Genomic DNA, 27059 nt, shown 5'->3' with positions numbered 1-27059 from the left:
TATTAATACAGTTATTTTCTAATAAAGTGGATAAAAACTCCACCTTGAGTCCATTGTAATTCTTGGAGTCTTATTATTGTTTTTTTGTTGCCATGTAGTCATAGAAAGGTTTCCGTTTGTCTCTAATGTGCTTTTGATCATTCCTTTGCAAGGATACAACCGCATCCCATCCCAAGACGCGTCTTTTTTGGCGGCTGAAGCCCACCACTCAACCCGTCGTTGTCTTCGGAGCCACAAAGGTCCTCGAAGTCGAGCCCACCAGCAATGGGGCAGCCGGCCGGGCGCGCTCCCTCCGCACCCCCAGCCAGGCGCGGCCCCCAAGGCGGCGCGTCCGCAGAGAGGAAAGGGAGAGGAGTGGGGGGGGGGTCCTCCTCCTCCTCCCCCCCCCCCGAGGCCGGCCGGCCCGCCCGGGCAGAGAGGGGTTAAGGCGGGCGGGGCGAGGCGGGCGCGCTTGCGCGGGGCTGGCCGGCCGCTGGGCGAAGTTGGGCCGGGGCCGGGGCGAAGTTGGCTCCGGGGGGTGGGTGGGTGTGGGTGTGGGTGGGGGCGGCGGGGCGGGGGTTGCCTGCCTGCCTCCTGCCTGCCGGCCATGGCGTTCCGCCGGCGGGCCAAAAGCCACCCGCTCTTCAGCCAGGAGTTCCTCGTCCACAACCACGCCGACATCGGCTTCTGCCTGGTGCTCTGCGTCCTCGTCGCGCTCATGTTCGAGGTGAGCCGCCCCCCCCCCCCGGGCCGCCCGCCCGCCCCTCTCCTCGCCCCCGGACCCCCGGCCGGCCCCCGGGGCCGCCGCCTGCCGCCCCCAGGTCCCCCTCCCCGGGGCCCCTCGTCTTCTCCCCCCCTGCGCTCCTCTCCAAGGCGCACGGCCGAGCCTCCTCCTGGCCGGATGGGGTTGGACCCTGCCTTCTAGACCCCCTCCCCCCCACAGATCTCGATCTTCTGCTTGCTCGGGATCCTTTCTTCTCCCCCCCCCCCGACTTCTCCCCCCACGACTTCTCCCCCCCCCCCACTTCTCCCTGCGCTCCTCTCCAAGGCGCACGGGCGAGCCTCCTCCTGGGCGGATGGGGTTGGATCTCTGCCTTCTCCTGGGGAGATGGGGTTGGATCCTGCCTTCTAGACCCCCCCCCCCCCGCAGATCTCGATCTTCTGCTTGCTCGGGATCCTTTCTTCTTTCCCTCCCCCCCCCCCCCCGTCTTCTCCCTGCACTCCTCTCCAAGGCGCACGGCCGAGCCTCCTCCTGGGGAGATGGGGTTGGACCCTGCCTTCTAGACACCCCCCCCCGCAGATCCCGATCGCCTGCTTGCTCGGGATCCTTTCTCCCTCCCCCCCCCGACTTCTCCCTCCCCCCCCCGACTTCTCCCTCCCCCCCCCCCGACTTCTCCCTGCGCTCCTCTCCAAGGCGCACGGCCGAGCCTCCTCCTGGGGAGATGGGGTTGGATCCTGCCTTCTAGACCCCCTCCCCCCCGCAGATCCCGATCTCGATCTTCTGCTTGCTCGGGATCCTTTCTTCCTTCCCCTGCCCCCCCCCCCCGTCTTCTCCCTGCCCTCCTCTCCAAGAGCCTCCTCCTGCGGAGATGGGGTTGGATCCCGTCTTCTAGACCCCCCCCCCCGCCCCAGATGATCCCGATCTCGACCTTCTGCTTGCTCGGGATCCTTTCTTCTCTCCCCCCTCCCCCCCGCCCGGATTCTTCCGTCCTGGCCCGGCCCTGGCATCCCTTTGCGCTCCCTTCGGGGCGAACAATGGGCTCTCGGGCCGAGGAGAGCCGGCTCCGGCCCCGCTAGTCCCGCTGCCCTCGGGAAACCGAGCCGGAGGCCCGGCAGGCTGAACGAAGGAAGGAAGGAAGGGAGGGGGGCGAGGGGGCGAGGGGGGCGGGGGTGATCCCGGGCGGGCTTTGTCGTCTTGGAGTTGCGGGAAGTTTGCACCCTCGGGGGTCGTGCAGGAGGGGGGTCTTGCCCGGCAGGCCTTTGGCACCCCCGGGGCTCGAACGCTGGGCTGCCTTGGCGATGGTCCTGCTCTCTCGACGGCGCCTACCTCGCAGGGTTGTGTGTGTGAAGTGCGATCAAGTCGCTTCCGGCTCATGGCGACCCCATGAATCAATGTCCTCCGAAACGCCCTGTCCTTAACAGCCTGGCTCAGGTCTTGCACGTTGGAGGCTGTGGCTTCCTCGATTGAGTCCGTCCATCTCTTGTTGGGTCTTCCTCTTTTCCTGCTGCCTTCAACTTTTCCTAGCATGACAGTCTTTTCCGGTGACTCTTCTCTTCTCATAATGTGACCAAACTACGATAGCCTCAGTATATTCATTTTAGCTTCTAGGGTCAGTTCAGGCTTGATTTGATCTAGAACCCACTGATTTGTTGTTTTGGCCGTCTATGGTATCTAACACTCTCCTCCAACCCCACATTTCAAAGGAATTGACTTTCTTCATTGTCCAGCTTTCACACCCATCCATAGTAATAGGGAATATAATGGCATGAATTAACTTGATCTTGGTGGCCAGTGATACCTCCTTACAGGGTTGTTGTGAGAATAAACTGGAAGCGAGCAGAACCGTATGCCTGCTTTGAGCTCGTTAGAGGAAGGACGAGGGTAATAAAAAATAAATAAAGCAATTAAAATAAAGTTATAAAAGTCTGTTTGGATCCTCCTCCCTTCTCTAAGGAGCTCAGGGTTGCATACTTGATAGCCTTTTTGCCAGTCCTTGTCTGCCCTTGCGCCAGTCCTGCTGTCTCGACCAAGCCTACCGCACAGGGTTGTTGTGAGGATAAAATGGAAGTGGGCAGATCCGTATACCCACCTTGAGCTTGTTGAAGGAGGGACGGGGTAAAAGAGAGGGAGTGATTGGCCCGAGGTTGGCTTAGAATTTTGGTAAGATTTCCATTTCTTTCACACAACACATAGTTAAATTGTGGAACTCCCTGCCCCAGGATGTGGTGATGGCTGCCAACATGGAAGGCTTTAAGAAGGGAACAGACAGGTTCATGGAGGAGAGGGGTAGTCATGGCTACTAGTAAAAATGGATACTAGTCATGATGCATACCTATCTAGTATCAGAGGAGCATGCCTATTATTTTGGGTTCGGTGGAACACAAGCAGGATGGTGCTGCTGCGGTCGTCTTGTTTGCGGGCTTTCGGAGGCACCTGGTTGGCCACTGTGTGAACCGACTGCTGGACTTGATGGGCCTTGGTCTGATCCAGCATGACCTCTCTTATGTTCTTAAATCTGTAAAGCACATGCTGCCTGCTGATGGGGAGGGTCCCTTGCTCAGTGGTAGAGCATCTGCTTGGCATTCGGAAGGTCCCAGGCTAGATGGCCATCAGTCAGCAATGCTGCTTCTGTGACCGTAGGCAGATGATGAGAGGGAGGGCATCTTGGCCATCTTCTGGGCATGGAGTAGGGGTCACTAGGGGTGTGGGGGGGTAGTTGTGAATTTCCTGCATTGTGCAGGGAGTTGGACTAGATGACCCTGGTGGTCCCTTCCAACTCTATGATTCTACGAAACGGAGCTTTTGAAGGCCCTCAGAGGTGGGCAGAGGGATGGATGGGGTGATGAACTGTGAGAAATGTGGAAACTATCTGCTTAGATCCATGGCAACCAGAAACCCTGTTGGCCGATCCGTGCTGTGACATCCCACCCCTTTGCCCCTCTTCCCCCTTTCCCGCCGTACCTTTCTTCTGTCTTGGTTCCATCCCCTACACGTGGCAGCTTCGCAGACTGATTCGTGCGGAGAGAATTGAGCGAAATCTCATCCTGTGCATCTTGCCTCTTTGCTGAGGCCGATTGCTCATGGCCCACACAGAATTGTACATGTTCAAAGCGTGATTAAAGTCTCCGCATCAGCAAGTGATGAGAGAGAGAGAGAGAGAGCTCCTGTGAAAAATATGTAGACAGGGTGAGAAGAAGAATTGGTTTTTATATGCCGACTTTCTCTACCACCTAAGGAAGAATGAAACCCGCTTACAATCGCCTTCCCTTCCCCTGCCCACAACAGACACCTTGTGAGGTAGGTGGGGCTGAGAGAGCTCTCAGAGCTGTGACTAGCCCAAGGTCACCCAGCTGGCTTCATGTGTAGGAGTGGGGAAACCAACCCGGTTCTCCAGATCAGAGCCCACTGCTCCAAACCACCACTCTTAACCACTACACCACAGGGAGCAGAACAGGTGGCTCTGTCAGGGCCTTAATCTTTGGGGTTTTAGGGGGGTTTTGTCAACATACTTTTGCTCAACCTGCCTGCAGCCAGACAGGTTAAAGCGGCAAACCAGCTAAGGAGGGTCAGATCAGGTTTCTATTCTGGTGTTTGGAACCCTCTTTTTTTTTTTTGCTGTCAAGTGACAGCTGACTCATGGCGACCTTGTAGGATTTTCAAGGCAAGAGACGTTCAGAGATGGTTTGCCATTGCCTACCTCCGCGTCATGCCGCTGGTAGTCCTTGGAGGTCTCCTATCCAGATATTTGTCAGGGTTGAGGCTGAGAGTGTGTGACTGGCCCAAGGTCACCCAGCTGGTTTCCAGGACAGAGAAGAAGAAGAGTTGTTTTTTATATGCCAACTTTCTCTACCTCTTACGGGAGACTCAAACCATCTTACAATCACCTTCCCTTCCCCTCCCCCCAGCACACCCTGTGAGGTAGGTGGGGCTGAAAGAGCTCTTAATAGAACTGTAACTTGCCCAAGGTCACCCGTTTGGCTTCATGTGTAGGAGTGCGGAAACAAATTCAGTTCACCAGATTAGCCTCCGCTGCTCATGTGGAGGATGATAGAGAGGAGTGGGGAAACAAACCCGGTTCTCCAGATCAGACTCCACCGCTCCAAACCACTGTTCTTAACCACGACACCACACTGGGGATTCGAACCTGGGTTTCCCAGATCCTAGTCCAACATCTTAACCACTACACTACGCTGGCTCTCGGAAGCTTCTTAAATGCCTGCATATTACCAGAGCAGAGGGCCACAGACTAGCAGATGCGTAACAGTGCATACCGTGATATTGCCTTTTCCTTATCCCTTAATCCCTTTTTCCTTATTCCTTATTCCCTGATCTGACAAGTTCAGGCTAGCCATCCAGGTCAGGGCTGTACAGCCCTGACCTGGATGGCTAGCCTGAACATGTCAGATCGGGGACCTAAGCAGGGTCAGCCTTGGTTAGTGCTTCAATGGAAGACCACCAAGAAGAGCAGCTTCATGTGTAGGAATGGGGAATCAAACCCAGTTCAACAGATTAGCCTCTGCCACTCATGTGGAGGAGTGGGGAATCAAATCTGGTTCTCCAGACCAGAGTCCACCGCTCCAACCCACCGCTCTTAACCACTACCCCACGCTGGCGGACAAGGGTGGGTAGTGTGGTACAATGGTTAGAATCAGACTAGGATCTGGCATGCAAGCTTGCTAGAAGACCTTGGGCCAGTCACACACTTTCAGCCTAACCTACCTCACTGGGTAGTTGTGAGGATAAGGATGCAAGCTGCTTTGGGTCCCCATTGGGGAGAAAGAAGAGGTCTAATTGAAGGAATAAAGAACTATTCGTGACTACAGTGAAATCTCTGTTTCAGCCAGCGGGTGATAACATGTTTAATCTTTTGATGGGTTCTAGTTTAGCTCTTTTTCGATGGATTCCCCCTTTGAAGTTTTTTTTTAAAAAGAAGAATGACTTTTAGATCTGCAGTAATACTGCGTCCAGGAAGATTAAAACGCCCCTCCACCAGTTTCTGAACACTGAGATTTTGATGCCAGGTTTGTTTTCCATTTGTTCTACTGCGCAGGGACAGACTTGTTCGTCCAATGTAGTTAGCAGAAGCGCATTGCCTTCGCATGATGGCATATATTAAATGGCTTGATTAGCAAGTGGATAAGCCCAAGACGGTATAGCTGACATAATTAGGCCCTGTAATAGTACTGCCTGAAGAGCCCTGTGGCGCAGAGTGGTAAGCTGCAGTACTGCAGTCCAAGCTCTGCTCACGACCTGAGTTCGATCCCGACGGAAGCTGGTTTCAGGTAGCCGGCTCAAGGTTGACTCAGCCTTCCATCCTTCCGAGGTTGGGCAAATGAGGACCCAGCTTTCTGGAGGTAAAGGGAAGAGGACTGGGGAAGGCACTGGCAAAACCACCCCATAATCAAAAGTCTGCCTAGTAAACATCGGGATGTGACATCACCCCATGGGTCAGGAATGACTCGGTACTGGCACAGGGGACCTTTACCTTTTACCTATTTGGCTGGGTATCCATACCAAAGGGTGGTATGGACTGGGGAAGGCACTGGCAAAACCACCCCATAATCAAAAGTCTGCCTAGTAAACGTCGGGATGTGACGTCACCTCATGGGTCAGGAATGTCCTGATGCTTGCACAGGGGACCTTTACCTTTTTAATAGCACTGCCTTGGTGTAAATCAACAACTGTCCGTACATGTGGTTTCTTGGTTGTGGCTCCTGTATCGTGGAACAACCTGTCCGAGAAGGTCAGGAAAGCTCCCAGCCTCCTGGCTTTCCACAAACTATGCAAAACTGGATTATTCAAGGGGGGGGGGGTTCTGCACAGGTAACAGTGTTGCGCTGTACAAAAGCTTTCATAAATATACTTGGAAGAATGGTTGGGACTGTGGTCTATACTGCTGTGTATAGCTTACTGTAAGTAGGATCCTATTATGTAATCTCTGTACCGCTTAATGTGTCATGTTAATACTTATGAACACATGAAGCTGCCTTATACTGAATCGGACCCTTGGTCCATCAAAGTCAGTATTGTCTACTCAAACCGGCAGCGGCTCTCCAGGGTCTCAGGCAGGGGTCTTTCACGTCACCTCCTTGCCTAGTCCCTTTAGCTGGAGATGCCAGGGATTGAACCTGGGACCTTCTTCATGCCAAGCAGATGCTCTACCACTGAGCCACGGCCCCTCCCCATGCCATGCTTCAGTTCTTTCTGGCGGTTCCAGACCCCTAAAATCCTAATACATCGGTGATTGAATGACCCATTTCGTTGACTGTAATGACTCCCTGTATATAATCTGCCTTGAGTCCCTGTGAGAAAGGTGGACCATAACTAACATAAATGAAAATAAATAAAATTAAGTTGGCATCTAGGTCTGCTTCCGGGGTTTGGCTCCGGGGTCTGTTTCTCTGCTGGGCAGTCCACTGTAGTTGGTGAGAAGTTATGTTAGGCGGCGAGGCTGTCAGTGAGTAATGCGAGGTCCATGAAAGAGACGAGTCTTTATCCAGGCTGCTGGTGTTAACTCGAACTGGTTTGAGCTGTGAGCAACCAGCGGTGTTCTGCTGTTATCCCCTCCGGGCCGGTCTTGCGACTGGCATTTTCTGGGCACCTTTGTCCTTCTCTTTTTCATCCGGTGTGTGTTGCAAATCTGAGAGTACCTATTGTAATCTCGTCGGGGTGAGAGTCTCTGTCTGAGAGCATCAAAGCAAAAGCAATTGTTAAGGCGGCGCTTGGCTGGAGGCTATGGATTGTTTTATATGTTACTGGCGGTAGCCGGAAGCAAGTCGGTGTATTTTGAATTATCTGGAATTTCCCTTTTTGAATTCTGGCCTTCTAGGTGCCACCAGACTCCTGGCGTTGTTTCAGGAACTTGTAAATGCCAAGAACTGGGCTCTACACTAAGAAGAAATCAACACAGAAGGGCTAAATCATAAAGTACCAAATGAATCTCTTCATATATTATTGTTCACCTCATAAATACTGTGCAATTCATAGTGTGCAATTCATTTCAACAGTTGTACCCAGAAATTAAATACAACAAACATGCATAGGTGTCCTTCAGGATGCCGAAACGGAGCTATTCTAGAAGACCATGGGCGAAAACGCATGGTCGCTTTATCCTCCTTTAATCCCTGTTTCAACCAGGATTAAACGCATGCGTTTCACATAATGTGCGTTCGATCCTGGCCAAAACAGGGATTAAAGGAGGATAAAGCGACCATGCGTTTTCGCCCCAAATTCCTACTGTATTCCTTCTTCGGGGACCATATTCCTTCTTCGGGGCTTTGGAGCTACCTTCCCCTTATATGGACTATATTGCAAGCAGCCTGTGCATATCTGTTGTATTTAATCTCTGGGTACAACTGTTGAAATGAATTGCAGAGTATGAATTACACAGTATTTATGGGGCGAACAATAATATGTGAAGCGATTCATTTGGTACTTGGCTAGGAAAATACAAGAAGATTCCAAGATCGGAAAGGCTATGCCCGTGCAGGTCAGGAGACATCAAAACCACCGAACATGTATTGTTCAGCTGTTCATTCTATTATGAGGCCCGTATTAAATTCATTGCTCCCCTGATCAGTGAACTCCTCGATAAGCCCGTAGAATTTTTGATTTAGAGGCTCCTGATGGGCGAAACTCCACACTTTTTGCTCCCAGCTGCCAAATTTTGTGCCATCGCAATTAAAACTCGCAAAAATAGAATGGGAACAATTACCTTGTTATATTTTTAGAAATATTAAGATGTGAAAAGTGAATTCTTGTGATTTATTTTAGTATCTCACATTTTAATATCATTAGACTTCTATCTAATTTTGTAATTTATATTAGTTTTGCCGTTTTTATGAAGGCAGACAATTTTATGTATGAACTTTTGGCTGGTCAAACAGACTATCAGTAAATGAATGAATGCTGAATGGTACTTGGCTACGTTATGATTTAGCCCTTCTATGTTGATTCCTTCTTAGTGGATCATCCCTTATAACATAGAGGTGTTTTATTTCTTTGGTAGAGAACTGGGCTCTAGCAAAGGCAGGGAAGAGCATGAAGTATGTTTACTTTGAGGTAACTCGCATGATTCACCAGCCAGCTCAGTGAGATTAAAGCAACTTTAAAACACTATCAGGTTTCCTCTAGCAGTAGCAAGGGAAGGCCAACGTCTTTTGAACCTTCAGGCAACCAGGCAACGGTGACCATCTTCTGGTTTGTGTCCCTGTATTGTGTCAGATGTTCCTCCCCCCACCTCCCCAGGGCCGCCTGCCCCACATCACAGATAAGTCCTAAGCATCTCTCCTCCAAGGAAACCAAAGGCTGGCCATCTTTACAATAACCATTGCCATCAAGTCGCGCCCGACTTATGGTAACCCCCTCGAGGGGTTATTCGAGGCATGAGATGAGCAGAGGGGGCTAGCCACTGCCTGCCTCTGCGTAGAAGCATCCTAGAAGCCAGCGTGGTGTAGGGGTTAAGAACGGTGGTTTGGAGCGGTGGACTCTGATCTGGAGAACCGGGTTTGATTCCCCACTCCTCCACAGGAGCGGCGGAGGCTAATCTGGTGAACCGAGTTGGTTTCCCCACTCCTACCCATGAAGCCAGCTGGGTGACCTTGGGCTAGTCACACTCTCTCCGCCCCACCTCCCTCCCGGGGTGCCTGTTGTGGGGAGGGGAAGGGAAGGGGATTGTAAGCCGGTTTGAGTCTTCCTTAAGTGGCAGAGAAAGTCGGCATATAAAAACCAACTCTTCTTCTTCAAACTGAGTATGTTTAGCCTGCAGAGGAGAAGACTGAGAAGGGATATGATAACCATCTTCAAGTACCTGAAAGGCTGTCATATAGAGTAGGGAGTTATTTTCTGTTGTCCCAGAAAATTGGACCAGAACCAATGGGTTGAAATTAAATCAAAAGAGTTTCTGACTAGACATTAGGAAGAACTTTCTAACAGTCAGAGCGGTTCCTCAGTGGAACAGGCTTCCTCGGGAGGTGGTAACCTCTCATTCCCTGGATTTTTTTAAGCAGAGGCTAGATGGCCATCTGTCAGCAATGCTGATTCTGTGACCTTGGGCAGTTCATGAGAGGGAGGGCATTTTGGCCATCTTCTGGGCATGGAGTGGGGGTCACTGGGTGTGTGTGGGGGAAGTGGTTGTGAAATTCCTGCATTGTGCAGGGGGTTGGACAAGATGACCCTGGTGGTCCCTTCCAACTCTATGATTCTATATACTGGGAGCGACTGGTTAATTCAAGCGCATGGGAACGAGAAAGGCGCAGGGTAAAAGCGGCTGAAATCCCTTTTTCTCGTATTTGCCTGTGCAAAAAGCTCCCCGTCTCCCCCCTCCCTGTCTCCCTCAGTTTGCTTTGAAACGTGGCACTGAGAAGCGAGGGAGAAGAGGGTTTTTCTTTTCTTTTTTTTTACCAAAACCCCAACCTCAATCGCACACTCCACTGAGTCACAGAGGCGCCCTCTCTTCCTGACACGCACACCAAGGGTGCTGTCAGGGCCCCACCAGACTCCGCGTCAGGAGAGTGTCTGGAGGAGCCAAGTTCATTTGGGAGGAACCACTGCCTGGAAAGGGAAGCAAAGCAAAGAGAAAGCTGGAAAGCCAAGAGGAGGAGGAGCGTGGCATTCCTGGCATTTCTGCACGGCGTGCCAGGGCTGCAGAGGCGAAGAGGGAGGGAGGCGAGAGGGTGGGGGCTTGGAAGAAACCCCGGAGAAGGGCGGGAGGAGGGGAGGCAGAAAGCCTCCATTCATGCTCCCCTCCCCTCGTCACAGGAATGGAATTCAGGACAGGGAAAAAGTTCAGGCGGGACCCCTTCCAGGGCGATGCCGCAAAAGGCACCCGGGCAGAAGAAACCGAGTCGGAGAGGGCGTTCTCCACCAGCTGGGCAGGGGATGTGACAAAGGGGGAGGAAATGCAAGCACCCAGGGGGGAGGGAGGGAAAAGTCAGGGGGGAGGTTTCGGAGAGGAAAGCGGGGCTGGCCCGGAAGGCCAGGATTCGATCCTCCCACCGAGAGGCAACTGGGGTGGGAGAAGGGAAAGAAGAACCAGAAATAGCTCACAGGGTGGTTTCACACGTGGCCGTATTCACAGATGCTTGACAAGGCTGGGTTGAAGGGATTAGGCAAGTAGGTGATGGGAAAGACCCCTGCCTGAGACCCTGGAGAGCGGCTGCCGGTCTGAGTAGACAATACTGACTGATGGACCTTGGTTGCCTCCTGGAGCTCGTATCCAGAGGTTGACTGCCTCTGGATGTGGAGGTTCCCTTTAGTCACCATGGCTAGCAGCTGCTGATAGACTTCTCCTCCACAAATCTGTCTAACCCTCTTTTAAAGCCGTCTATGCCTGTGGCCATCACTACGTTCTCTGGCAGCGGATTCCACTTTTGGCTCACTTGTTGAATAAAGAAGCATTTCCTTCCTGGCTGCTAGTCAAAATGGATACTAGTCATGATGCATACCTAGTCTCTCCAGGATCAGAGGAGCATGCCTATTCTATTAGGTGCTGCGAAACACAGGCAGGATGGTGCTGCTGCAGTCGTCTTGTTTGTGGGCTTCCTAGAGGCACCTGGTTGGCCCCTGTGTGAACAGACTGCTGGGCTTGATGGATCTTGGTCTGATCCAGCAAGGCTTTTCTTATGCTCTTATGTTCTTTTGTCCATCCCGTAAGTACTGTCCATCAGCTTCATTGGGTGCCCCTGAGTCCTAGTATTTGTCCACTCTCTGTACCCCATGCATAATTTTATAAACCCCTGCCATGTCCCTCCTCGGTCATCTCTTTTTTTCTAAACTGAAAAGTCCCAGACTTCATCCTGGAACGAATATTGAGCTGTATGGACATTTCTTTTTTGATTGTACTCAGTAAGGAAAATATATGTGACTAGGCAGGGGCAGTTGGATTGTAGGTTTTGAGAGATGGGTGGCGCTGGTATGCTCCTCAAACCATTTCCTAGTACTCGTTTTGACATTTCACGGATGGTTGAATGCAGCTGTGGATATCTTTCTGGTGTCTTTTTATAGTTGGAAACAGGTGTGGTTCGAGTTTTGGAAGTGAGAAGTGATGCCTGAGCAATTTAGCAGTTGGATGAAAAGAACTTATTTTCATATCTGATCTTTTTAACTAGGTGGCTTTTCCCCTCCCTTCTAATTTATTCATCTTGGGCTGCAGTCCCTTAGCACGTTTACTGTAAGTCCCCCTGTACTGAAGGGTACACGTGAGCAGGTTCTTGGTGTTATATCTAATCTTCATGACGGTAGCAACCACTGCACCTTGTCTTAGTGTTGATCCTAACCCCGCGCCAAAATAACGAAACTATATAGTCTGTCCTGTGGATAAACAGTCATGGCCAAAATACTGATATTATTTATTTTGCGGCGTACACTAAATTAAAAACATTGGGCCTTAAATGTACAGGTTGATAAATTAAAAGAATATTTAAATAGTTGCTAATTTTCCAACATAGTTGATGATAAAAAATCAATGTAAATGACCAATGAATAACCCAGACGCATTTCGGCCTATGTGGCCTTCTTCAGCGGTCATATATACATTTATATACTTTAGAAACACATCCAGAAATACATATACAAATAGAGGTGTGCTGTAAAGTGATAACCTTCTATATTGTGTGGTCCGTTGTCACCTGTTGTTCTAAAACATGGAATTTTCACCATTCAGATTGGCTCACAAAGAGGTCTTATAATGTATTTCCCATGTATGGATGTGTATATCATCGATCGATGATAAAACGTATTGGCTGCCAATACCTCTATTTGTATATGTATTTCTGGATGTGTTTCTAAAGTACGTAAATGTATACATGACCACTGAAGAAGGGCACATAGGCCGAAACACATCTGGGTTATTTATTGGTCATTTACATTTTTTTTTTATCATCAACTATGTTGGAAAATTAGTTACTATTGTATATGTTCTTTTAATTGATCACCCTGTACATTTAAGGCATGGCGTTTTTAATTTAGCGTACACTGCACAACTAATAACATCAGTATTTTGTTCTAATTTTCAGCTCAACTTTTAGGTTCTTTGCCTTGTTAAAGTTGAGGTTTTTTTCTTCTTCCCTTTTTGTTAGTTCCCATTAGACAGTCATGGCCAACAGGAAAGGTACAAAAAACAGAAGTGGGAAATTGGAAACACAGTCCAGGGCCGCCGCTAGTCCGGATGCAAAACCTCCTCTTTGCTCTTCAGTTCTTTCTCTTTCGCTCTCTGCGGCGGAGAGCTGCTGCCCTGTTTGCAACTGTTGTTCTGGCTGGAAATGCTTGGGATATCAGACAGCAGTAAAACGGTGCTGGCTTGAAAATCTTCCGTTTCCCCCCCTCATTTGCCCTGGGATGACAGCAGCCATGCTTGAAAGTACAGTCTGTCCTCTCAAGCTGTCTCGTTTCTGTCTTTATCTCCCTGGTTTAGTCAAACCGTGGAGGCACTGGTTAGGAAGCGGTGCAGCAGTGTAATGTAAATGAATTTTTTTAAAAAAACTGGGCAGAGCTCGGGTAGAAACAAAAAGGGAATCTTCCGCCCAAAGGCATTAAAGTTCTTGGCTTTTGCTTTCTGTCAAGCCACGTGTTTGATTTTTTTGCAGCTAGCGGCCTCTGGAAACCAACATCTCTTTGCTGGCGGCGTTGCAAACTCGTGCCTTCCCAAAATCTGAACTTTTTAACACTGTGGTAGAGAGGAGGCTGATAAATAGTAGTAGTAGTATTCATTTATTTGTTTAGCAATAGGCATTACAAAACATAGGCCTTTCGTATATACAGAAAACGTAAAATGATATCAGAAAAAGATAAAATTACAACGGTATACATTGCCCTGGTAAAATCAGCTACATACACAGTCTCGATTAAAACCTTGTTTGATTTCCTGTGCAGACTTTTTCTTAATAACGTCAAGAGCTCTAACCTTCCTGGCCGCAATAGCAAATTGGGACATTCTGAGGGTTACATGCGAGGCAGAGGGCGAAAACGCACGGTCGCTTTATCCTCCTTTAATCCCTGTTTTAGCCAGGATCGAACGCACATTAGGCGAAACGCATGCGTTCGATCCTGGATGAACCCTGGCTGAAACAGGGATTAAAGGAGGATAAAGCGACCGTGCGTTTTCGCCCCGAGTCAGAAAGTAAAAAGACCAATTTATCAAATTCAGAACAGAAAATCACTCCCTTCAAGAATCCGTCCAAAAATTTGGCTCTAGGCCCGCTATACAGCGGGCATATTAACACATAGTGAAAGATGTCCTCCAGTGATGAGATAAATAAGCTCCAACTTCTGGAATGTGAAGAGGGTGCTTTTCTCTCCCTTCCCTCTCCCCCCACCACCGCTGACATTTTTCTTCCAATGAGTTAAGTGTGCTTCTGAAGCATCATCAGAAACAGAGCTTGCAACAGCCTGTGGAAGGTTAAGATGCATGCTTCCTTATTTAACCAGGCTGCTTCCTCGAGGAGGTTGGAAAAGCCACCCCTGCCGTGGAGGCAGCAGCGATCGATTGCTGCGGGGACGGCATCTGCTCCCTGCCTGTCAAAGAGCCACATGGTGGTTAACAAGCTGGAGTATCGCTGCAGAGAGAATGAAATATTATCTCTGGCTGTTGTGTACCGTCAGCTGCTGAGCATGGCCCTGCTTTCGGTAAAGGAAAGGGGACATCTGTTTGTCAAATTGGAGCGATTGCATTGGCACCGAGGAGCAAAAAATATCGAAACAGCTAAACCAGGGGTGTCAAACATAAGGCCCGGGGGCCAAATCCGGCTCATTGAGAGCTCTTATCCAGCCCACGAGCCAGCCGAAGCAGCCACCCCTCCCCGCTCCCAATCTGGGCTGGCGAGCCCGCTGTTAAATAAATACAAATAAATGAAAATACTGTAAGAGTGTTATTGTTTTAAGAATGCTTGCATTTTAAGTAAAAAATAAAGTTAAAAAAATCATTAATTTGCATTGCCTGTATCTTCTATAAAGTCTGCATCTCTGGTACCCGGCATTAAATTTTATGGTACACATGGCCCGGCCCGACCAAGCGACATGCATGTCATATCTGGCCATCATAACAAATGAGTTCGACACCCCTGAACTAAACAACCCCAGACAATCTCTCTACGGGACACTGTTTTTCTCTGCCTTCCTTCACAGAATTCAAGGCAACATCCATGGTTTCCTTGAAAAAAAGGTTTTTCCCTTACAACAACCATGTGAAGTTGGTCGATTAGACTGAGAGAGAGTGACTATCCCAAGGTCACCCATGGCCGATCGGAGATTTGAACCAGAGGCTGTGGCTCAGTGGTAGAACATCTGCTTGGCATGTAGAAGGTCCCAGATTCAATCCCCTGCATCTCCAGTTAAAGGGACCAGGCAAGTAGATGATGTGAAAGACCTCCGCCTGAGACCCTGGAGAGCCGCTGCCGGTCTGAGTAGACAGTACTGACTTTGATGGACGGAGGGTCTGATTCAGTAGAAGGCAGCTTCATGTGTTCATGTGTTCTTAGGACTTAGTCAAATGGTCTGACCACCATGATGTGAACGAAAGAAGCTTGACTTATCCCCGTGACTTTAGAATAAAAGCTCAAAACGACTGCGATGAATTGAAGCTTTTTAAATTCTAATTTAAAATGACAAGGTCGAAATGTAAACTGTGCCCTGTAGGGATGTGTGTGTTTGTGTGTGTGTGTGTTAAGTGCCGTCAAGTTGCTTCCGACTCATGGCGACCCTATGAATGAAAGTCCTCCAAAATGTCCTATCTTTGACAGCCTTGCTCAGATCTTGCAACTTGAAGGCTGTGGCTTCCTTTATTGAGTCAATCCATCTCTTGTTGGGTCTTCCTCTTTTCCTGCTGCCCTCAACTTTTCCTAGCATGACTGTCTTTTCCAGTGACTCTTGTCGTCTCATGACATGACCAAAATACGATAGCCTCAGTTTAGTCATTTTAGCTTCTAGGGTCAGTTCAGGCTTGATTTGATCTATAACCTATTGATTTGGTTTTTTGGCAGTCCACGGAATCCGTAACCCTCTCCTCCAACACCACATTTCAAAGGAATCTGTTTTCTTCCTGTCAGCTTTCTTCACTGTCCAGCTTTCACACCCATACATAGTAATTGGGAATACGATGGCATGAATTAATCTAGTCTTGGTTGCCAGTGACACATCCTTACACTTCAAAATCTTTTCTAGCTCCTTCATGGCTGCCCTTCCCAGTCTCAATCTCCTTCTGATTTCTTGGCTGCAGTCGCCCTTTTGGTTGATGGTGGAGCCAAGGAATAGAAAGTCTTGAACAATTTCAATTTCCTCATTGTCAACCTTAAAGTTGTGTAATTCTCCTGTAGTCATTACTTTTGTTTTCTTGATGTTTAGCTGTAGTCCTGCTTTGGCACTTTCTCTTTTAACTTTCAGCAGTAGTCGTTTCCAATCTTCATTATTTTCTGCCAATAATGTAGTGTCATCAGCATATCTCAAATTCTTAATGTTCCTCCCTCCAATTTTCACTCCACCTTCATCTAAATCTAATCCAGCTTTCCTAATTATATGTTCTGCATATAGATTGAAGAGATAGGGAGATAAAATACATCCTTGTCTGACACCTTTGCCAATTGGAAACCATTCCGTTTCTCCATATTCTGTTCTAACTGTGGCCTCTTGTCCAGAGTACAGGTTGCTCATCAAAACGATCAGATGTAGTGGCACACCCATTTCCTTTAAAACCAGCCATAGCTTTTCATGATCCACACAGTCAAAAGCTTTGCTGTAATCTATGAAACAAGCTGATTTTCTTCTGAAATTCTCTCGTATGTTCCAGTAACCAACGTGTATTTGCAATATGATCTCTAGTGCCTCTTCCTTTTCTGAAACCAGCTTGAACATCAGGCATTTCTCGTTCCATCCTGTAGGGATGGGGGGGGGGGAAACCCCTAAATAAATGCAAACTATAGCAGTGATACAGAAGAGGGATCCTCAGGGCATCTTCCTTTGAATGCATACCCTCCTTCCTCCAGCAGATCTGGCCTGTAGCCTCTTCACCTGTTGCGTCCTTCACACTTTTTAATCCGGTTCCCTCCCCCGAGCTTATTCGGCGCCATATACATAGCCTTTGCATTATGTCACGATGTCTGTGTATACAGACATATAGCTGCGTATCAAAAGCCCCATAACCTCAGGCAGCTGTTACGCCTTAGTAGAACCCTCCTTGATCTAAAAATGCTTTTAAGTGAAGAATTTATTTGTATTCCCGAGACAAAAAGAAAAATTGGTTTTTATACGCCAACTTTCTCTGCCACTTAAGGGAGACTCAAACCTGCTTACAATCCCCTTCCCCTCCCCACAACAGACACCCTGTGAGGTAGGTGGGGCTGAGAAAGCTGTGACTAGCCCAAGGTCACCCCGCTGGCTTTGTGTGTAGGAGTGGGGAAGCAAATCCAGTTCACCAGCTTAGCCTTCGCCGCTCATGTGGAGGAGTGGGGAATCAAACCCGGACTCTAGATTCAGAGTCCACCGCTCCAAACCACCACTCTTAACCACTACACCACGCTGGCTCCCAGAGAGCTGCTGAGTAGACTAGATCACTGTTAAAGTGCCACCAACTTGTTGGGAGATAATAGTTGGTAGTCTGAATGCTTGGCCCGTAGACCGTGAGATGGGAATGGCAGTTTGACGCAGATTGCCAGATAACCACTCTCTTGGGGGAAACGTCTGAGGGTTTCCAGTGCACCTGTGAGATGATAAAACGGTTAATCCAAAATTTGACAAATCCCAGGCTCCAGGTTGCCCTGGCACCTAAAAATTAAATTGCGGCCCATAGTATTTTTTTTTTTGGTAGCAGCAGAAATTAGAAAACATGGTTGTATGGAACCCTGAAGGCTGAAGTGGGAGTTTCACTTATGGCGACCCCCATAGGTGAGAGATGTTCAGAGGTGGTTTGCCATTTATTGCCTGTGCATCATGCCCCTGGTATTCCTTGGCGGTCTCCCCTCCAAATTCTTGCCAGGGTCAAGGCTGAGAGTGTGTGACTGGCCCAAGGTCACCCAGCAAGTTTCCATGCGCGAGTGGGGATTCGAACCTGGTTTTTCTAGATCCTAGTCTGACACCTTAACCATTATACCACACTGTATTATATTAGTTCATTATTTATTAGTTCATTATTTGTACTAGTGGATCATCCCTGCCTGGGGAAGAAGGGGGGGTGTCCTTTCTCCAGGCGAGGTAGACAGAATGAATGGAAAATCCAGCTAATAGCATGGTCTGGTCACTATGCGGATCAAAAAATCTACACAAAGGGGACAGCCCCGGCAGGAAGCTACAATTCTGCAACCAGGGGAGCCCCCTACTTTGCAGAAAATATGTTGTTTAAAAATAACTTGGGGGCAAGAACCCCTGCCAAAAAAAAAATAGGAGTGATATATGTGCATGTATTGTCATTGGGGGATGAGAAAACGGAGTTTGGATTTCTTTTGGCAACAACCCCAAACGCCATCTGGAGGAGAAGATGGTGAGGACGGAAGGAAGTAGAGCTAGAGCTGCTGTTGGGGGAGAAGCAGAGCCAGCATATAGGGGCCGGGAGCTAAGCTGTACCCAGAGGTGGGAAAGGGGGCCTTTGAGCAAATGGGACTTTCCCCTCTCCTGCCAAGACCTCCTGGATCCCCTCTTGTTAGAATCTAAAACGTACGTGCAAAAGATTTTGGAAACAGGCTGTAAAAATTATGTCAATTGGGTTGAGGAAACAAATTCCACTTTAGCCAGAAACCTTATTGTTGAACTATCTTCCCGAAATTCCTAGAGACCCGAAATTCCTAGAGACCCGAAATTCCTAGAGACCCGAAATTCCTAGAGACCCGAAATTCCTAGAGACCATCGGATAATAGAGTTACACATGTTAACTGCAGCTAGAATGGTCTTTGCTAGGCCGTGGAACCAGAAATCCTCCCCTAAGATACATGATTGGTTGTCAAAAATAAAAGAGGTGTATATTTTAGTGAAGCTAACCGCTTACCAAAAAAAATAATGATATTAATGGTGTAGACCTGTTATGGACAAGAACCATTCAAAGAATGGAAATGTCCATTTTATAATAAGATATAGTTTCAGTTAAGTGAGGCTACAGATGCAGGGTTGTAAAGTCTTTTATGTGATTATGTGACTGTTTTTAGTTTATGTATATATACTGTTGACTGTCCATTTTTATTAATAAAACTTTTTTAAAAAAAATGTACGAGCAGAAGAGGTAGCATGCAAGTACGTCCCCTTCCCTTAAAAAATGCCTTTTTCAGAAGGCAGGCAATGGAAAATTGGATCGGTGAACGGTTTTGCGGTGGGCCTTTTGGAGGGGGGGAACCTTAGTGCGAAAGTGCTGGCAAGCGATAGAAGAGGCCGTAATGTTGAGACGCCCGAGCGCCTTTCTGTCAGTCCTGATATGCTTATCGGCAGGAATCCTGGTAGTTTCTGTGCCAAATGTAGGAAACGGGGCAGTCAGCACAGTTACGGAGCGGGTCCCGTCTGTCTTGGTCAGGGGTGGGGAACCTTTTTCCTGCCAAGGGCCATTTGCACATTTATAACATCATTTGGGGGCCATAACCAGGTGCAGATCTCCCGGCGGGGGGGGGAGGCTAGGGTTGCCAGGTCTCCAGCCACCACCTGGAGGTCGGCAACCCCAGGAGAGGCCAAGCAGAGAAGGCCTGGAGGACGCCCCTGCTCCCCATCCTCCCCCCCTTCCAGGCGGGAGGGCAGCCAGTGGTGGGCCCGAGCAAACGAGGCGCCAGGGGGGCACAGCCCGCAGCCGATCCACAGGAAAGGAAGGGAGGAAGGAAAGAAAACAGAGAAAGAGGAAAAGGGAGGGAGGGGAAAAGAGAGAGAAAGGGAGGAAGAAATGGAGGGAGGGGGAGAAAGAAAGAAAAGGATGGAGGGAGACAGACAAAGAGACAGAAAAAGAGGGAGAGAAAGGAGAGTGACAGAAAAAGGAAGAAAGAAAAGCCTTCCCCCCCCACACACACACACGACCAGGCCCCAGCCTCCATGCCTCCCCCCCACACACACACCCGGCCCCAGAGCTCCCGAGGGCACGAAAAATGTCCTTGGGGGCCGCATACGGCTCCAGGGCCTGAGGTTCCCCATCCCTGGTCTTGGTAGTCGGTTTCGGAGCTTGCATGCAGGGGTGGAGCCTGGATCTGTATCCCCCCCACCAGGCCACTTCAGCTGTGGTCTTAGGATGGTGGTTGTATTGCTTTTGTATTGTATTGTATTGCTTTTGTTGTATTGGTTTTGCATCTCCGTTAAGACTGAGAGCAAGAGGCGATGCGGCTTAGATGTCGCCGGCTCTCCTGTGGGTATTTCCCCACCACCACTCAAGACCGTCAGTATTGTTTTGCTCTCTCCTCTGTCCATTTCCCCCCCCTTCCCGGGGTGTGACTCAGATTCTTGGGCCGGCCCAGCTTCCAGCTGCTAGCTTGGCATGTTATTGAGGATGCAACAGAGCAGCCAAGGTGCGGTTTGGTTTTGTGGAGGAAAACTGGCTCAAAGTTTGAGCCCCCACTCTTAATTCTAAATAGCTTCCATGCTTCGGCCATTGGCTTTCCTGTTCCCATATTTGCCTCTGGATTCAAGGCTGTACTTTGCTGTTTCTGTGGGGCTAATAGGGTGGCCAGGGCCCTCTTCGCCACCAGCGAGGAACCTCCCCCCCAAACCCTGCTTTCCTCAGGCTCTGCCCCAAAAATCTCCTGCCGGTGGCGAAGTGGAACCTAATGGCAACCCCAGACTCCCTTGGTGGTCTCCCATCCAAATACTAACCAGGGCCGACCCTGCTTAGCTTCCGAGATTTCTTTATGTATAAGTAGGGTTGCCAACCTCCAGGTATTGGGGGAGAAACAGGCACCTCTATACTAATACCAAAGGTTAGGAAAACAGCATAGGAGCGAAAAACATTTACAAACAAGGTGCAATTTTTATATAAGCTACTGAGATTCCTATAAACATACAATGTACAAATACAAGTAACCACACTATAACCAACACCTTTATTGTATATTTTGTACATACTATGTGTTGGTTATAGAGTGGTTACTTGTATTTGAACATTGTATGTTTAAAGGAATCTCAGTAGCTTATATAAAAATTGCACCTTGTTTGTAAATGTTTTTCGCTCCTATACTGTTTTCCTAACTTCCAGGTAGTAGCTGGAGATCTCCTGCTATTACAACTGATCTCCAGCCGATAGAGATCAGTTCACCTGGAGAAAATGGCCGCTTTGACGATTGGACTCTATGGCATTGCAGCCCCTCCCCTTTGCAAACCCCACCCTTCTTAGGCTCCACCCCAAAAACCTCCCGTTGGTGGCGAAGAGGGACTTGGCAACCCTATGGATAACTCAGATCCTTCCCTTCTACTTAAAAAGCACTCAGGGCGGCTTACAAAGAGAATATTAAGCAAATATCAAATAATTAAGGAGAAACAATAAATTAAAAACCACAAAGGGAGTTAGCCGCAAACCAGCAGCCGTTTGGGACAACGTTCTGCTCATACAGTCTCATCAGGAAGAAATTTGATAACTATGAAACACTGAGGAGGACAAATATATAAAGCAGAATATTAAAATTCAGTTCCTCGTTGTATACCCAAGATAGCATGTACTCCGGATGGGAATCAGACCTGACAAGATGGGACTAGCCTGGCCCATCCAGGAACTGAAATAAGGAGCTTGAGGACACACCCATGAAGGCCATTCATAATTGGGAGTTTTCCCTTTTCGACATGGAGTTTTCCAGTTGTGGAACTTCTTTCCCAGTAGCGTTGCCAACTCTGGGTTCGGAAATACCTGGAGGTTTGAGGGTGGAGGTAGGGAGGGTAGAGCTTAGGGAGGAGAGGGACCTTGGTAGGGTCTAATACCATACTGTCCACCTTCCAAAGCAGCCATTTTCTCCAGGAGAAGTGGAATAAATGTTTAAGATAAATACATAATAAATAAATAAGCAATCGATGTAGTCTGGAAATCAGCTGGGATTCCAGGAGAGAACGTGGAGGCTGGCAGTCCTATTTTCCTGGGAATTTAGGAAAAGCCATCTCTGGTGGTGGTCAATATGTAAAGCCGCTCAGTTTCCATGGGGCACAACATTGACATCTTAGGGCCCTTTTAATGTCAATATTGATCAGGGGCTTCTTGCATCTTTTCTGTCTTGGGATAGTAGTTGACATTTTTTCAGTAATGTTAGCTTTTAATATTGATTCGTTTTAAATTGTGGCCTTCGAAGTTAGTGATTCCGCTTGGTGTCAGCTGTCTTGGCTTCCTTTCAGGAAGTGGGGTATGGAAGGCAGAAGGTCAATATTTTAAATAAATAAAAGGGTGGCTGCGGAAATAAGTGTATGGAATAGCAAAATATATAACACCCCAAGCTCCTTGGGTAAGGGCCGCCATGCAAAGCATTGTAAATAGAGTTAAGATGGAGAAGGGGGGGATATATGAAGGCTTAAGGTGATTGCTACAGATCCTTCAGTGCAAACTCCCATTCGTAGGTGCCAGAATATACGCACACGCATGAATCTGCTATATACCAAGTCAGAACCATTGGTCTATCAAGGTCAGCATTGTCTACTCAGACTGGCAGCAGGTCTCCAGGGTCACAGGAACACATGAGGCTGCCTTAAATTGAATCAAACCCTTGAGCCATCAAAGTCAGTATTGTCTACTCAGGCCAGCAGCGGCTCTCTGGGGTCTCAGGCAGAGGTCTTTTACATCACCTGCTTGCCTGGTCCCTTTAACTGGAGATGCCGGGGATTGAACCTGGGACCCTTCTGCATGCCAAGCAGATGCTCTGCCACTGAGCCACAGCCCCTCTCCCAGGTCTGTCTCATGACCTGCTATTACATCTGTATAACTGGATGTGCTGGGGATTGAACTTGGCACCTTCTGCCAGCCAAACAGAAGCACCCCTACTGAGGCATGGACCTGCCACTAAATGTAAATTAAGCAGCTTGACTCTTACAGCAGTTGAGTAATGGATGAAGCTGACAACATCTTCTTTTTGTGACCACTTTCAGGGTAGGACAGTTGAGTGGAGGAGGTGGGCTCAGTGATGAGTTGTTTCTCTTCCTTGGTTAGAGGGTTGGGGGGCAAATAAATCTCTGATCACAGTGTTTCCTTTGTTGGGATTTTCAAGCCAACTAACCCAGGAACGTATTTTTTCTCTTTAGGTTACAGCCAAGACTGCCTTCTTGTTTATTTTACCTCAGTATAACGTCAGTGTGCCTACAGCAGGTAAGTGACCCTATGGGGAACCCAAAAGCACCTCTTCTTGATGACCTATGACAGCGGTCCAGCCGGGCAGGTTCCAACCCTCTACTGGGTCATAATCCTACTTCTAATGCATCGTGGGAATGCTGCCACCGCCATTTTGCTTTTTAAAAGAGCCATCAAGATGCAGATCCCAGAGAATGCAGGAGGGAGAGCCAACCCAATATTAAGGATGATGGTTGTTGGGCATAGGCTTGCCAAGCCTCCTGCTGATCACTGCCGTCGCCAGCCACCACTTGGACTGGTGGCAGGAGGATTTTTTTTAATGCTGGTGTCATCTTTGCTGGAATGTCACTTACAGGTACAACCTGGAAGTGACCATGGGTAGCTCTGGGAATTGCCAGAAATTCTATGGTTTTAACATAAAGTTTCCAGCGATTCCTAGAGCTGCCCATTGTCACTTCCGGGTTGTACTCGGAAGAGACTAAAGTGATGTCGCTCATGTCCCTGCCCCAAAATCTTCCCACTAGTTGTGCATCTGGTGGGGCTTGTCATTTTTCAGATCTCTCCCCCCCAATCGTTTCGTATATATATTGTGTGTGTGTGTGTGTGTGTGTGTGTGTGTGTGTGTGTGTGTGTGTGTGTGTGTGTAAAGTGCTGTCAAGTCGCAGCCGACTTATGGCGACCCCTTTTTGGGGGGTTTCATGGCAACAGACTAACAGAGGTGGTTTGCCAGTGCCTTCCTCTGCATAGCATCCCTGGGGCTTCCTTGGTGGTCTCCCATCCAAATACTAACCAGGGCTGACCCTGCTTAGCTTCTGAGATCTGACGAGATCAGGCTAACCTGGGCCATCCAGGTCAGGGCTCGTATATATTATGTTACGATATATTATATATTGCACGTGTGTGTAAGAAAGAAAAGGGAGGCCTCTCCCCCCCCCCCCCGTTTGCTGCTTTGTAGGTGTAGTCCTATGTCATTAAAACACCTGACAGGGACTATCTATGTCTTGTTTTTGGCACCAAACATAAAGAAGGAACTATGCTGAATTTAGCCTAGGTAATACAAACATCAGCTTAACCGGCTAGATAGATACAGGCACACTGGAAAACATCCAGGCAATGGCTACTAATAATAATGATTTTACTAGTGACTCATAACATATGCTCAGAGACAAGTAAACATATGTACTAATATTCCATGTAACACATCGTTAGAAACATTGCAATGGTAATATGAACTAAGGTGGATTTTTTGAGAAGTCAGAGTCCATATAGTGGAGAAACAAATTCAAAAGAAAACAGCAACATCACTGAAGTCACGTGAAGAAGTAGGTATAATTCCAGTGTTAACGTAGGGAAAAGGAATGGGATGTTTTGGCAGCATCATCAGTGAGGAACTGGTCATTGTTTGGGTCTAGAGGAAGCCAGGCTTGGAGGACTTGCTGCCTTTGATCTGTATGCTCCCAGGGGCAGAGGCTGTGGGCAGAGAGGGCTCCGGGCTCAGGCAGGCTCCCCTTGTTTCTCCAAGCAATTGATGGGTGGAGGGAAGAGGAAACTTCTCTTCTGACCCATATCTCCCTCTCTAAAGTACTGTAGGGGGCTGAAGCAGACCAGTTTCTCCTTCAGCCTCGGTTTTTGCTTTCCCCTAACCGCCTCAACCCCTTTCTGCACTCTGAGTTTTACGAGCATGTTCCTCATGCTATTTGTGTCAGGTATGTGGGCCTTTTTAACAGGCAAAGTAAATGTCTTTATGCCTCTCCTAGGGTTTCTGCATCTTTAGAGGATTCTCTATCGTGTCTGCGGGTTGCCTTTTGCAATAGACAATTGATTGTCAAGTTTGCTATTATAGAGGGAACAAAGTTGGCATCTGCAATTGGTGAATTTCTCCCTCCAGGAAACTGTTCTCTTAAGGCCTCTTGCTGGCCAACTTTCATGACCCCCTTCCTCTGTGTTTCTTTTTTTTCTTTTTCTTTATCTAAAGTTTAACTCTGCACAAACTTCTGTGACTCCTGAAGAGCAGTGAGACACATAGAGCTCATCCAGAGATTTGGAGGATGGGGAAGGTTGGTCTAAAAAAAAAAAAAGAAAGAATGTTTTTCTGCAAACTTGGGGGAGTTCCCCCATGGAAATATTATTATTATTATCATCATCATCATCGGCAGCAAATTATTATTATTAAAGGCAGCCAAATTATTATTGTTATTATCGTTATCATCATTATCATTATTATTATTCTGCCCTCCCCCTGCAAAGGCAGAGCTCAGGGTGGTTGACAACACAAAATAAAATGCATCAGTAATTTATAAAACCGATAACAATAAATACAAATTAAATAAAAACAGGCATTCCGCGTCTCTAAAATGTGATTAACTTTTCCACGTGGTGTATTGAACCAGCATGCTGCAAAAATATACTGGAGGCACCCTAGCTGACCCACAACTAAGCCTGGCCTTAAAATGAGGTACCACAGGATGATAGCCAATAAAGAATGAGGACGATAGCCAATAAAGAATGAGGACGATGGCCAATAAAGAATGAGGACGATGGCCAATAAAGAATGAGGACGATGGCCAATAAAGAATGAGGACGATAGCCAATAAAGAATGAGGACGATAGCCAATAAAGAATGAGGATGATAGCCAATAAAGAATGAGGACGATAGCCAATAAAGAATGAGGACGATAGCCAATAAAGTATGAGGATGATAGCCAATAAAGAATGAGGACGATAGCCAATAAAGAATTAGGACGATAGCCAATGAAGAATGAGGACGATAGCCAATAAAGAATGAGGACGATAGCCAATGAAGAATGAGGACGATAGCCAATGAAGAATGAGGACGATAGCCAATAAAGAATGAGGACGATAGCCAATAAAGAATGAGGATGATAGCCAATAAAGAATGACTGCTTCTCAGTGGTACAAACACAGCAGTTTTCTATGCTTCAAAAAAAGAAAACGAAAAAATCTTCCTGAGAGGCTCTTTGCTGTCAGAGGGACCGGGGCGGGGGCACACATAGCAGCCCTGTGTTGCAGTAGAAAGAGCCGAGGAGGTTGGGGTGAGAACTGGGCTCTTGGTTTGAACGGGTCGAAGGCCGCTGGCCTTCCCAGCAGAGGCTCCTGCCTCTGTTTTCCATTAACTAGGCTTGTGCAACCGAGTGTTGAAACCTCTGTTTTAACAAAGCATGAAAAACAGCAGTGTGAAGGAGTGCCTTCCTTCACAGCTAAGGTTGCCAGCTCTGGGTTGGGAAATACCTGGAGATTTTGGGACCGGAACCTGGGGAGGGCAGGGTTTGTGGAAGGGAGGGACCTCAGGAGGGGACCATGCCACAAAGTCCATCCTCCAAATCAGCCATTTTCTCTAGGGGAACCAGGCAGTCTCTGTTGCCTGGAGATCCGTTTGTGCTAGCAGGAGTTCACCAGGCCCCGCCTGGAGGTGGGCAACCGTATTCTCAGATAATGTGAGGTCCTCGTGAGGTATCCGCAGCTGGAAACAATATAAAAAGCAGGAAGCGGCCCGGAGGTGGTCGTTCGCCATGTCTCAGTGGGGCGTTGTGCTCTGAAGTCACCCACACGGTTGCTAAGCCAGGGATGAGAAGACAGGTGTACTGAGCGCTCGCCAGATTAGCTCGTTTCTACAGCCCCTTTCGACTCTAAAAAGCATCCTCGGCAGCTCATGAGTAAAACGCAAACAGGGAACAGAATAATAAAAATTAATTTCAAATGGTAACAGTTGTGTGTGTGTGAAGTGCCGTCAAGTCGCTTCCGACTCATGGCGACCCTATGAAAGTCCTCCAAAATGTCCTATCTTTGACAGCCTTGCTCAGATCTTGCAAATTGAAGGCTGTGGCTTCCTTTATTGAGTCCATCCATCTCTTGTTGGGTCTTCCTCTTTTCCTCTTCCTCTTTTCCTAACAGTTATCCGACGGAATTTAAACCCAGGGGGAGAGCTCTCTTGAAAGTCTTTTTAAGAATTAAAACAGGGCATCTGAGGAAGGGGGTGAATTCCTCCCCGCTCCCATCCCTGCTTCGGCTTGCTGAATTCGGTGGCGTTTGGCCCTTTGCGTCCTGCCTGGTCCTGATCCCTGACAGGCCCTAGAACAATAGTTCCAAACGGAAGAGCGCAGCAAGCTAAGGTAGGGGAAGGAGCAGGAATTAGCTCCCCTT

General features: G+C 48.3%; 1 protein-coding gene across 1 annotated transcript in view; it reads left to right on the top strand.

Moving 5' to 3' along the window:
• The first annotated feature begins 579 nt into the window (after window positions 1-579).
• The window catches only part of TRAM2 (translocation associated membrane protein 2), a 47074-nt gene continuing 20594 nt past the window's right edge, over window positions 580-27059 (top strand). The window contains exons 1-2 of the mRNA XM_056856837.1: window positions 580-706; window positions 22853-22916. Coding sequence (XP_056712815.1) covers window positions 587-706; window positions 22853-22916 — 184 coding nt within the window. The 5' untranslated portion in view covers window positions 580-586. The remainder of the gene's footprint in view (window positions 707-22852; window positions 22917-27059) is intronic.

Source organism: Euleptes europaea, chromosome 10, assembly GCF_029931775.1.
Source record: "Euleptes europaea isolate rEulEur1 chromosome 10, rEulEur1.hap1, whole genome shotgun sequence".
In the NCBI taxonomy this organism is placed as follows: domain Eukaryota; kingdom Metazoa; phylum Chordata; class Lepidosauria; order Squamata; family Sphaerodactylidae; genus Euleptes; species Euleptes europaea.
This window is presented reverse-complemented; position numbering and strand designations above follow the sequence as displayed.